We start from the raw sequence: 13749 nt of genomic DNA on the forward strand, positions 1-13749 counted from the left end.
CCTGCCGCCGTCAACCAAGCCTTCTGTCCTGCCACCGTCGTCCAGGCTTTCTGCCCTGCTGCCACTGCCCCGGCCGTCTGAACCGCTGGAACCCGCCTGGTCAGTTCCTCCAGCGCCGCCCTGGCAACCAGCCAGGACTCCAGACCCCAGGGAACCCGCCTGGTCAGTTCCTCCAGTGCCGCCCTGGCATTCAGCCAGGACCCCGACCTTCTTAGAGCCCCCGTGGTCTGTTCCTCCGGCTCCCCCCTGGCCTTCGGTTGGGGGCTCTGGTCCTGGCCCGCCGTCCCTCCCCCTGGTCCTCCTCCAGTCCACCTCCCTCCTGAGAGTTGTAGTTTTTTTGTTTTGTTTCATGGACCGTCTGGTAGCCACTCCGTAAGGAGGGGGTACTGTCATGATCACAAATTGGAGTGCCCAAGTTTAGCCACCAGAGGGCACTCCAACATGGACTATTGTTCACTGTTTTGGACTTCATTTCCCATATTCACTCCTGGACTCATTAACCTCGTTCATTGCACTCAGCTGTTTTGTGTTTGTTCATTAGTGTCTGTCTATTTAGTCTCAGTTGTTTCTGTCCTCAATTGTGGTTTGTTGTATTTGTTGCGTGCACTGTTTGTTACCTCTGGCTTTCTGTTTTTGTGGACTGTTATTTGGATTTTGACCCTTGCCTGTTCTCTGGATTCTGACCTTGGATTACCCTATAATAAATGCTGCAACTGGATCCTAACATCTTGTTCTTGTGTGCACCGTGACAGGGAAGACTTAATTAAAAATGTAAGTAAACAGCTCACCCACATAAATATCACATCAAAATCAAACTTGAAAAGACCTGAGAAACATGATGACTGCGGGGGTTTTAGTGGCAATCAGCTTGGTGAAATTAAAGATACATCTTCGTGTTTCTGAGTGTTTACCGAGCATGAATGATGATCCGAAATAAGTTGACTATTAAAATGAACAGCTGAAAATCAATACACAAATAAAATATATTGTCATTGCCTCAAGGCAACATAGTTTATTTTAGTTTGTTTTTTAATAAAATGAGACTTTTAAATGAACTTATTTAAAAAAGGAAAAATAAATTAATGAAAATGTTTATTGATATTGTTATAGTGGCCAATTTTAAGCAGGAAAAACACCACAAATAATTTGTGGCTGGACAATTTCATGTTCATGATCACCCTGGTGTGCTAAAAAAAAAATTATGAATGGAAATATACTTCAGAGATATTTTACTCATAAAAAATGTTAGGGGTGCCAATAACTTTGGCCAATGTGTTTTGGAGAAAAACATTTATTTCATAATGTGAATTCTTTTCCTTCAATGAAAGGTTAGATTTTTGCTAATTTTATGAATTAAAGATCAAAAGGATAAACAATCCAGATTTATTTTTACAGTCATATTTGATCATATTTTCCAGTTTTAATGTTGCCCTCTAGTGGTTACAATATGAACTAACTCTTAAGATCATTTAAACTGCCTCATGGTTTCATTTATACCTTTGATTAACTATTTGGAGAAACATGAAATGAAAATTTAGTGTTCCAAGAATTAATAACCTGCATCATATTTGAAGATGATTTTGCTTCTATTTCAAACTGATGTCTCGATCCTCAGAATAACATATAGGTTATGACAATAGTTTTGGACCCTAGACAGTGCCATTTTGAACTTTTTGATATTGTTTATGAGTAAATGCCATAGTTTTAGCAATATGTGTAGTTTTAGTTCAATCTTTATAATTCTGATTTGCAAACTATGACTTTGTCTCTGATTTACACACATTCACATGTTTAATCAATGTCTGATTACAGCAATCAACGCTCATCAATATTCTTTCAGCTTCTCTCTGAACTGAACTGAAGGATTAATAGTTTAACAGTGCTGAAAATATAGAGCTCATGTGTAAGTGAATGAAGACAAACAGCATTAGCTTCAAAAACCTCATCATTTCACAAATGAAGATGGAATTTCACAGACTAAAAAGAATTCCATGCAAAAAAATGTGTAAAGAGTTTCATAAAGGAAACATTAATGTGCACATGAGAAATCACACAGATCATCTATTCTGTTTCATTTCAGAGTTCAATTCAATTCACATTGAGAATGCTCACATCACTTGCTGCCTGAATTCTGTCGTGTGGAATGTGTAGATCTTTTTTAAATGAATTCATACAATACTTACAAATAATAGAAATTTCATCCATCTGTATTGATTAAGTGAAATAAGACAGGATAACCATTTGAAAAGATGCATTTGTGCATTTTAAATACAATACATAAATTACAAATTAATAATGTCCTGAAGAATGCTTATTAATTCTGTAATGCCTGCATGACATATTAAGTAATAGTCAGAAATATATCTGAGAATATGGAGCTCATACTCAAAATTTCACCTAAAATTTATTCAGAGGCCCAAATTAATCAAAAATATGCAATTTGGTGCAGTTGCTGATATTTATATGACCAAAAAGTAAGATGAAATTCTGACAAGCTTAAGCCTTGTCTGTGAAACCAGGGCTATATGTTATAAGATGATATTGCTTCATTTTATGATCGAAGCACGGTATATTTTTGGATATTCATATCATATGCAATGGTGATTGAAGGATTGTACAATATCAAAAGCCTGATGTATCATATTTGATACTCACATTTTAACATGCTTTTTCTAAGAAAAAAAAAAAGAATATTATTTTAAAATTATTTAGGGAACAGCCACAACATTCATATTTGTTTGTCCACTCATCATGTCATGGTGCATGTATAACATTCTGCAAACATTGCAGGCCCATTTTAGTCAACATGAAATCATAATCCCCTATTTTCTAAATGCATGCTATAGATCTTATTGTGAACAATTCATAATGTAAAAATAATGTTGTTTTGATTGCATCAGTGTTTGCATGCATTATTTGCATAATATTACAATAACCGGGGTTATTATGGTCTTACAGTGTTTTTTTGTGTTTGTTTTTTGTTTTGTTTTTTTTGCGCTGTCCATTGGGCTCTGTTTGTTGACCTTGTACTTCAGACTCTTCAGTGGTTTCTTTAAATTGCCTCCCTGGGAATGTGTGTGTTTTGAGAAATAATGACCCCTAATTAACATGTTTATCAAATTCGTCTTCCTTTTCTCAAAGGCATTAAATATTAAACATTAGCATTAAACAGTTGCCCACAGATGTTTGTGAGCAACTGTTCGCCATTTTAATCAGCCATTAAGTCATTTTCTACTGTATTACACACATTTAACATTTCTGTAATAAGAAATACATTTGAAATCCTCTTTAGCCTTGCAGTCTTGCGACACGATTTCACTTTTATATGTGGATGTCACTTTGCAGTATGTACGGGGCCGTTGGTCCTTTTAGCAGTGTGAAAAACAAACCTTTTATTCAAATACTGAAATGGACAGCCTGACAGCACACGAGGAGCACTCCCTTTATAATCACTAAAAAGCATTCATCTCAGTTCATCACAATCTCAGAAAGCAATCATATAAAGTAAACATTATTAAAGTAATCATATTATAATCAATGAAGCTATTTACACTACACAATAAATCTACGCTTTGTTACACTTGAGAGGATTTGAGAGCATGCAGAACTTTTTGACCATTGAGTGGATTCTGATTGACTTACACTTGTTACATATATGTATAAAATAACAGCAATATTACAGTACAAAAGTATACAGAAATTGTCTTTTAATGTAGATGTTCTACTATGCTTGTATTTCCTAACTTGACATACAATGTCTTATGTACAATGACTAATAGTGTACATGTGCATGTTCCCTTGATTAAATGTATTTGGTACTTTATTTTGTTAATTTAACAGAAATTGGTTGTAAAGGTTGCTATTGTTATGCATTTCTAATAATTAATTTATAGATTGAAGTTGTGAGTGGTTCTGTAAAAATAAAGATTGATACTGTAAAATGCAAACATTTGTTTTTGAATTTATGTGCTAATTGCATTTTTATAAATAATTTCTTAGTTATTGTACATGGAAAACCTATATTTTAAAAAAGTAAATAACTGTAGATGGACAGAGCAGCTTTAATAAAATAACTCATAAAAACCTTAATTTTGCAGAGATTAACCTGAAAGTTAGTCGTTTTCTATGTAATCTGACATAATTTATCAGTTTTTCCACGGTTTAATAAATGATTATCAACAGTAATATACTGTAATTCAATTAATTTTGACTGTAAAGTCTGTTCTGTATTTTTACAGTTTTTGCATGTAATTTTGTGAAATGGTTATTTGCTGTAATTTAACAGAATTTCTCTGGTAACTCTGCTGCCAGACTTTTTACCGTTTTTTTACAGTGCCTATTCAACTTCATTTCATCAACTTTTTTTTGCAATATCAGTCATTGAACTGATTGAAACTGACTTGAGCTGAATAATGAAACCATTATCTTCTGTAGAACATCTTTATTTGAATTTATTTTCCTTATTTTCCAGTTTATCACTGTGAAGCTGCTTTTAAACAATCTGTATTTTGTAAAGCGTACATAAATTAAGGTGATTTGACTTATTGACTATTGATTATAGTAAAGGAATAGATCTATGAAATGAATGCGGATACGATTTAATCAGAAAATGTTTATATATATATATATATATATATATATATATATATATGTATGTGTGTGTGTGTCTATGTTTGTATACTGTATATATTAGTTTGATTACAGACTTTGTATCTCAGAGACAAAAGATACTGAGGACTTTTTTTCTCAGGATAAAATTCAGCACAGCAGCAGAAGTCTCCATTTGCTCTTCATTTAATATATTGTTGTTCAGGCCAATTAGGAAAATCACAATTGAAAATAAAATTGTTTTTATGAAAGCTGCTTATAGAACTCATAATGCCAGATTCTGCAGTATGTTGGTTTCTGCAAGGAAATGAGAGAAGAAAATACGGTTTCAGAGACGGAAATGTGAAGAAAAATTGAAGAAAATGTCTCCCTTAAATCCAAAATTAACAAAATATTAGCAAAATTTTCTAAAAAAAATTATAATGAGGATGGTCAGAGATTGTGGCTTGACTGTCATCACTAGGACTGTGTGGACTGTTTGTCCATGACTCTCACATCTGGGACCAGTCAGAGAAATGATGGCCCAAGGGGGACAATTATCAAACCCATGATGGTTAATGACCTCTGGATCGCTTTATTCTCCTCTCAGGCCAGTTAAATACCTGGTAAACAATGTCTAATGCTGGGAGACAAACAACTTGTAATGTTTGTGGAAACTATCCCTCTTTACAAAGTTTGATGTAATTATTTGAATAACTTTATAGTTGTAGACCAAAGATTTTTCATGATAATTGATTTTTTCTAGAGCTTATGCCACCACATTATTATAAGAATGTCATTTCAAAATCATTCCATGTGATTTATATTCAATATCTAATGAAAGCCTACACTGCAGGCCCTGTTTCCAGCTGGTATTAAGAAGTGTTTTGGTAGATCAGATCACAAGTAGACGAGGGAGACACATACCCGTTTCCACCTGGTATTTTAATCCGTTAATTCTGTCCACTTCTGTCCTGATTTCTTCAAGGGAGGGTCTATGGGTGGGTAAATGTATGTTTTTTCCCCCCAGATCTTTCAATCTAAATAACAAAATAAGCTTGCGCAGTTTAAATATAAATGTGAAAGGAGATGATGGTTAAAACACATTCGACCACATGAGTGTTTACACTATGAAAGCAATCAAGTCAAATGTGTTTTCGACTACCTCTGGAAGTCGTCGAAAGTAGACAAACTCAAAACAATTTAGAACTTGTTTACACACTTGTGAACCAATAGACCAAAATACACCTTAACACCAGGTGTAAACAGGGTCTAAGTCATGACATATTGCTACTGGGGTACCTCAGGGCTCAGTGCTTGGGCCACTTTTCTTCTTCATTTACATGTCATCATTAGGATCTGTCATTCAGAAACATGGCTTTTCTTATCACTGCTATGCTGATGACACACAACTCTACTGTCTCATTCCAGCCAGATGATTCAACAGTAGCTGCTCATGCCTCAGCCTGCCTGACAGACATTTCTGTCTGGTTGAAGGAACACCACCTTCATCTCAACCTTGTAAAGACAGAACTGCTTGTGGACTCAGCCAGCCTAACACTTCATCACAATTTCTCCATTCAGCTATAGGTTCATTAACCATTACTCCTTCCAGGAAAGCCAGGAACCTTGGAGTTGTGATTGATGATCAGTTAAACATCCACTGGCTCTGCACCTCTATACCTAAACTCACTACTTTAGATTTATTTGCCCTCCAGAAGCTTGCGTTCTGCAAGTGAATGCTGTCTTGTAGTGCCATACAAAAGAAGCACAAAATCACTTTCATTGACCTTTATTTTGTCTGTTCCCTTCTAGTCTGTCCCTGAGTCTTTAGACATTTTCAAGAAATGGATAAAGATGCATTTTTTTTTCATCAACACTTGATTCATTACTAGTCCTCTAATCTACGGAATAAATGTTTCTGCACTACACACACCAACAAAATAAATAAATAAATAAATAAAAATACTGCAGCAATAGTGAATGTTTCATAAACTAGAAAAAGGTGTAAAACCTAGCAAACAATTATAGCCTAAAGAAATGTTAATATGTTGTAAATGAGCTTTCAAATGAACCTGCTTCTTTATTTTTAATCATTAACGAAAAAGCTTAAATTTGTTAACCAATATAAAAGTAGGTACTATGTCATGAACTGAAACATTGAGGTTTTTATTACTGATTCCTACTGTATTCCTAAATTTCATAAGTCTACTTCTGAAATATGAGCTTTATTGAATTGAGAACTAGCTGTCTTACTCATGAGAAGAGATTTTACAATGTAACGTCTGACCCAGGATCTGGTAACACAAAAGCTACCCAAACGCTGGGTTGTTACGTCTGACCCAGGATCTGGGTAACACAAAAGCTACCCAAACACTGGGTTGTTACGTCTGACCCAGGATCTGGGTAACACAAAAGCTACCCAAACACTGGGTTGTTACGTCTGACCCAGAATCTGGGTAACACAAAAGCTACCCAAACACTGGGTTGTTACGCCTGACCCAGAATCTGGGTAACACAAAAGCTACCCAAACACTGGGTTGTTAAACCTGACCCAGGATCTGGGTAACACAAAAGCTACCCAAACACTGGGTTGTTATGTCTGATCCAGGATCTGGTAACACAAAAACTATCCAAACACTGGGTTGTTACGTCTGATCCAGGATCTGGTAACACAAAAGCTACCCAAAAGCCGGGTTGTTACGTCTGACCCAGGATCTGGTAACACAAAAGCTACCCAAAAGCTGGGTTGTTACGCCTGACCCAGAATCTGGGTAACACAAAAGCTACCCAAACACTGGGTTGTTACACCTGACCCAGGATCTGGGTAACACAAAAGCTACCCAAACACTGTGTTGTTAAACCTGACCCAGGATCTGGGTAACACAAAAGCTACCCAAACACTGGGTTGTTACGTCTGATCCAGGATCTGGTAACACAAAAACTATCCAAACACTGGGTTGTTACACCTGACCCAGGATCTGGGTAACACAAAAGCGACCCAAAAGCTGGGTTGTTACGCCTGACCCAGAATCTGGGTAACACAAAAGCTACCCAAACGCTGGATTGTTAAACCTGACCCAGGATCTGGGTAACACAAAAGCTACCCAAACACTGGGTTGTTACTTCTGATCCAGGATCTGGTAACACAAAACCTATCCAAACACTGGGTTGTTACACCTGACCCAGGATCTGGGTAACACAAAACTACCCAAACACTGGGTTGTTATTGTTACGTCTGACCCAAGGGTTGTTATCTGGGTAACACAAAAGCTACCCAAACACTGGGTTGTTACGCCTGACCCAGGGTTGTTATCTGGTAACACAAAACTACCCAAACAATGGGTTATGACCCAGGATACGTCTGGGTTGTTACCCAAGATGGGTTGTTACACAAATCTACACCTAAACACTGGGTAACACAAAACTACCCAAACACTGGGTTGTTACACCTCTGACCAAAAACAGGATCTGGGTAACACAAAAACTACCCAAACACTGGGTTGTTACGCCTGACCCAAGATCTGGTAACACAAAAGCTACCCAAACTCTGGGTTGTTACGTCTGACCCAGGTTCTGAGTAACACAAAAACTACCCAAACACTGGAAAAATACCCCTACCACAACCGCAAAAAAACCCAGGCTCAACCAAGGACTTGGGTAAAGAGTGTAGTTCCTTCACCACTTAATATGCCGATGAGTGAAACTAAATGATTCAAACTAAATCATATTCAATAATCATATTCCAAATTTGACATGTTATTTGGCTTTGTTGTCTTTTTTCAAGTTAAAAGTAAGGATGGCAAAGTTTGCAAGGACCATAATTAATCCCAAGATGCTTTATGACATCTTCAAATGATTTCCCAACTGGAAAAAAAAATGTTTTAAGATGTTCAGCTCTTCACATGCAGATACACAGCTCCAGATTTGTTGATCTGATCGTTTGCCTTTTTTTCTTTTGTCTGATTTCCCAAAGCCAACAATGGATACTGAAACCCAATGAGTACATTGTAAATGAATGTAGCCATTTTAGCGTATATTTATTAATATTGTCTTATGTGCATTTTTTTTTATTGCAGAAAATCATAGTTTTGTGTGATTTGAAGCAACATCCAACCTGATGGATAACATGTCTTATCCTGTGACACTGACTCTCATGGTGCCCAAGAATCTAAATCATACAGACATATATACTTCACTTGTTTTCTGACCCTTTACATGCTTATATTGTCAATTAATATACGTCTTGTTATGATCATTATCATGACAAAAGCACTTCATGAACCGATGTACATATTCTTGTCTTATCTGTGTGTAAATGGGGTTTATGGAGCCACAGGATTCTACCCTAAAATTCTGTCTGATTTAATGTTGGATTCATATGTGATCTCCTCTCTCATGTGTGCTCTGCAGATCTTTGTTATTTACAGCTCTTTACTGAATGAGTTTACAATATTAACAGTGATGTCTTATGATAGATATGTAGCCATATGTAAACCTTTAGATTATCATTCCAAAATAACTAACTTCACCTGTGTGAAATTAATTCTGTTTTCATGGATTCTTCCCAACAGCATCTCAGCTACAGCAATCCTGTTATCATACTTGAGGCCATTTTGTAAATATCACATCGACAAATTATATTGTGACAACTGGTCAATTGTAAAACTGTCTTGTACATCATCTTTTGTGAATAATATCTATGGATATATTTTTTCTGTTTTTTTTTTTAGCTGTGTAGTTATTGTCATAGTGTCCTATGTTAAGCTGATCTCTGCATGTAAAACATCTTTAGAAAACAGAAGGAAATTCTGGCAAACGTGTCTGCCACACATGTTATCACTGATAAATTTCTCTTTTGCTTTGCTTTTTGATATAACGTATAGCAGATATGGTTCAAATGACATTCCAGAGAGTCTGCGTCATTTTCTGGCTTTAGAGTTAGTTATTGTCCCTCCTGTTTTTAATCCTGTAATGTACGGGTTAAATATTAGGACAGTGCGCAGAGTTTTTTTCTCGTGTATTTCAGCAAGAGTGAATGTTTTAGAAGCTAAAAAGGCTTAAATCCTTGATAGTTACTTGATGTGCTCTACTGAAACACACATGCAAAATGGTGTCATTTGTTTTATAAATTAATTATAGCAAAATGTAAGAAAAACAAGCATATACAAGCTGCCCTTGGGAATAGAAATCATAAAACATTCCAGGAAAAATACATTTGTTATGCTTTCACTGCTCCCAAATGCACTTGTTTGTCTAAATGACCAAACAAATATAATTAGAAAAGGCCTGACTTGTATAGTTTAGTATGAAAAGAGCTAAATTACTGTCAGTCTTTTTTTTTTTGTGAGGTTTTCCTATATTTTACTATTTAAATATTTCACTTAAAATTATACTGCTATTTTACATGTACACCAATAATGTGATTATTTCCAATAATCAGACTTAACCCCATGTTAACCCCATTTATGCATGTGGGGCATAAGTGACATAAAATTACATATGTTTAGAAAACTGACACGAGAGTTTACCGTTCAAGATAGTGAATAACACTGATTATCTCTTCATCACGGCACCTGTTAGTGGGTGGATATATTAGGCAGCAAATGAACATTTTGTCCTCAAAGTTGATGTGTTAGAAGCAGGAAAAATGGGCAAGCGTAAGGATTTGAGCGAGTTTGACAAGGGCCAAACTGTGATGGCTAGACGACTGGGTCAGAGCATCTCCAAAACTGCAGCTCTTGTGGGGTGTTCCCGGTCTGCAGTGGTCAGTATCTATCAAAAGTGCTCCAAGGAAGGAACAGTGGGGAACCAGCGACAGAGTCATGGGCGGCCGAGGCTCACTGATGCACGTGGGGAGCGAAGGCTGGCCCGTGTGGTCCGATCCAACAGATGAGATAATGTAGCTCAAATTGATCAAGAAGTTGTGGACAGAGGTGGACAGACTCTAAAAATGTCATCATTTAGTAGATGCATTTATCAAAAGTATTTAATTCACTCTCTCTACCCTGACTGCAACATTATAATTAACTTGGGTACATCATTGGATTATTTCCTTTAACAGTATGTGTTATTTTAAAGTTCATATAGTTAAAGTTATCAATTAATATAAAACACTCTTCAAATCATATAAAAATATTTTATTATCAGTACTATATGGAGTGTGGCTTGTTTTATTATTCAAAATTGTACATTCAGAGTATAAACGTTTCAATATTAGAATCAACTGTACATTCAGATTAGTTCAAAGATCAATACATGAAAATATATGAGATTCTAAACAATTCAAATATCTATTTGCTGTGTAACATGATAACATCATAGACATTGTCTCTTCCTAATGTAAAGACAGTGTTGACTTCTTTTACACCAGTTCACTAACACTGTTAAAACACAGGCAAGCATGAGTGAACCCTTTTTCATCTCCTCCAAAAATTATTTATTCCAGGATGCATTTCTGAACTAATGATTCCATCGAAATATGACGTCTAGTGTTGTCAAAAGTACCAGTACATCGGTACCAAGTCGGTACTGAAATTTTGAAAAAGTGACGATACCAGCATTTCTGTAGTAGCCTACCGGTAGTACCGAGAATCCGGGTATATTCGGTACTCACTGATAGGACTGTGGCAGTATTTACTTGAATATGACACGAGTGAAGCACAAAGCTTTGTTAACAAAAGAAATAATAGGTTAGAAATTAGATGTGACATCGCAGCCATGGAAATATTTTGGTTCATGCCGAATGAGAGACGTGAGTTCATAAATTTAAGCTTTGTATTCTGTTTTGCGAATCGCGACCTGGTCACCTGATTATCAGAGAATTTAACAATATTCCATTAGTTATTCCACTAAACATGGAATCTCTGTTTCTTTTTTAAAAACTTCACTCACGCAGGGGATTATAAACGTGTCTTTTGTTCGCATTGAGGCCTATTATAGGCTATTCGCATTCTTTACTGTGGTAAAGTAGAAAAAACACTGTAGGACAGAAACTTTTTTGCTTGCACGTCAATTTCTATTTAACAGTTTGTGCTCGTTGTTAGACTTTATAAGGCGCGTCAAGTTTATTTGTATAGCGCGTTTCATACACACTGGTGATTTTTACTTCGTTTTCTCTGACAGCGCTAAATCAAACATAGCCTGAATGTCTTTCCCCTGCGGAGGATAAAACTCGCTCTTCAGACCTTTTACAACAAGTGTCAGTTGCTTGTATTAAAGAGAAATGGTCTCTTTCCTGCTCGTGTCCCTATCCCAATCAAAGCGCAGAGCGGCTATATCAAAGACTATAATAACGGGACTTTGGCTATATGACACATGTTTGTGTGGAAATAAATAACGAATGTTTTTTTGAAATAATATTGAACTTTCTTATTATTTAGGTTACCATAATTTACTGATATTTATTTCATAGTTTTATAGGCTGCTGTAGTGTGTTGTTTCACTGACAGAATAGCTCAAATAAACCCGCACGTCTGTTACCCATGTTGAAAAAAACAGCATATGCTGGTAAGATAGGTTCTGAAGCTGATATGCTGGTTTGAGCTGGTTTATGCTGGTCCAGGACCAGCTTAGGACCAGCATGGACCAGTTTAGGACCAGCATAAACCAGCTTAAACCAGCATACCAGCTTCAAAACCTACCTTACCAGCATATGCTGTTTTTTTCAACAGTACAAAATGGATGTTTGAGCATTTATTTTTTATTTTTTTTATATTTCAAATTTATTTAATTGAGGTAGCCTATATATGTGCACGCACAAACATACACACATACACAATGTTTTTAAAATAGGCTATATAAAATAGTAAAATAGTTCCAACAGATTTTGCTGTGGTACCGAAATTGGTACCGAGAACCGTAAAATTTTCATGGTATCGGGTACCGACTACTGGAATTTTGGTACCGTGACAACACTAATGATGTCTTTACAGAAACCCAAAAGAAATAAATAAACAGAACATTCTTGGCATATAAAACACCATATGAGGATGTTGGCAACAAATTAGTGTGAAAATACATCATGTCACACACTGTTGAGTATACAATGCAAAAAAATGACATTGACACCATAGTTGTAAAAAAAAAAGTAAGTTAAAAAAAATATATATATATATAATTATTGGTTAAAATGAATGGACAATATCTTGTGTTTTTCCGTGGCTGCTCGAGGCCTCAGGATCGGCACTTATGGTTTCATAAACAAGGCCCAGTTCTACGCTGGATTTACAGATCGTTCGAACGGAAAGATGGAGCAGTCACAGCGATAATGATCCCAGCCATGAGTCGGAACCACAGGTGGAAGGTAATACTGCTTCAAATGTCTGTTTTATCGGCAATTGGTGCCTGAGCGCATATAATGTAAACAACAGGAAAGTATAATGAATCAAAAGTTATCCAGGAATAATGCGATGGTGTATTGTGTGTTTAAATACACGTTTAGCTGACCATTAAAGGTGCTAAAGAAGATCTTTTTGTCGACTGAGAAACCAAAGACTGTTAGTGAGTTTTTTAAATGAGCGCATGCGTAAGAACCCCCCTCCTTCACAGCTCATTTCGAGGGAACGCCTCCCAAAACTCGTGCACGAGTATTGGAACACGAGTGTTTACCACCGGCATTCGCCGTGTCGTGTTAGTGGATTCATTATGTCGGACTCACCGCAGGTAACTCATAATCTGCAGTTGTTACTCCTGTCTCCTGACAAAAACATTGCATGCGGCGCCTGTAGAGTGTGGAAAGTTACTGGAGCGCGCAGCCGCGCACGTCTCTCACAAGGAACGTCACGGCAGTGATTGACAAGCCAGAGGGCCAATCGTTTACGCGATGATCGTGTAAACGATTGGCTGATGTTTTTAAGGCCCTACCTCGTGCACAGATGATGTATATTAATATTATTACTTTCAGTGCACCTAATAAATAGTCTTTTATCAGTTAATAAAGACAGTTTCAAGTAATATTGCAAAAATGTATAAAACAAAACATCCTCTTTAGCACCTTTAATAGCTTCGCTATGCAAAAGCTGCACGTGCTCGTGATTCTTTAGCTTCGCCCACGGACACTTCAGAGATATGAAGGATGCAATACTACTATAGGTACTCAAGATTAACATGAGATCGACAGACACTGTGCGTGTTATGTACCCTTTAATATAACGTAAATTA

General features: G+C 36.5%; 1 protein-coding gene across 1 annotated transcript; it reads left to right on the plus strand.

The window, feature by feature from the left end:
• The first annotated feature begins 8424 nt into the window (after positions 1 to 8424).
• On the plus strand, positions 8425 to 10242 carry LOC125260955 (olfactory receptor 10J5-like). Its single transcript, XM_048179500.1, is given in 2 exon segments — positions 8425 to 8756; positions 8759 to 10242. Coding segments are annotated over 2 exon segments (942 nt in total). The 5' UTR covers positions 8425 to 8707; the 3' UTR covers positions 9652 to 10242.
• Positions 10243 to 13749: the final 3507 nt, after the last annotated feature.

Source organism: Megalobrama amblycephala, unplaced genomic scaffold (genome assembly GCF_018812025.1).
Source record: "Megalobrama amblycephala isolate DHTTF-2021 unplaced genomic scaffold, ASM1881202v1 scaffold201, whole genome shotgun sequence".
In the NCBI taxonomy this organism is placed as follows: Eukaryota; Metazoa; Chordata; class Actinopteri; order Cypriniformes; family Xenocyprididae; genus Megalobrama; species Megalobrama amblycephala.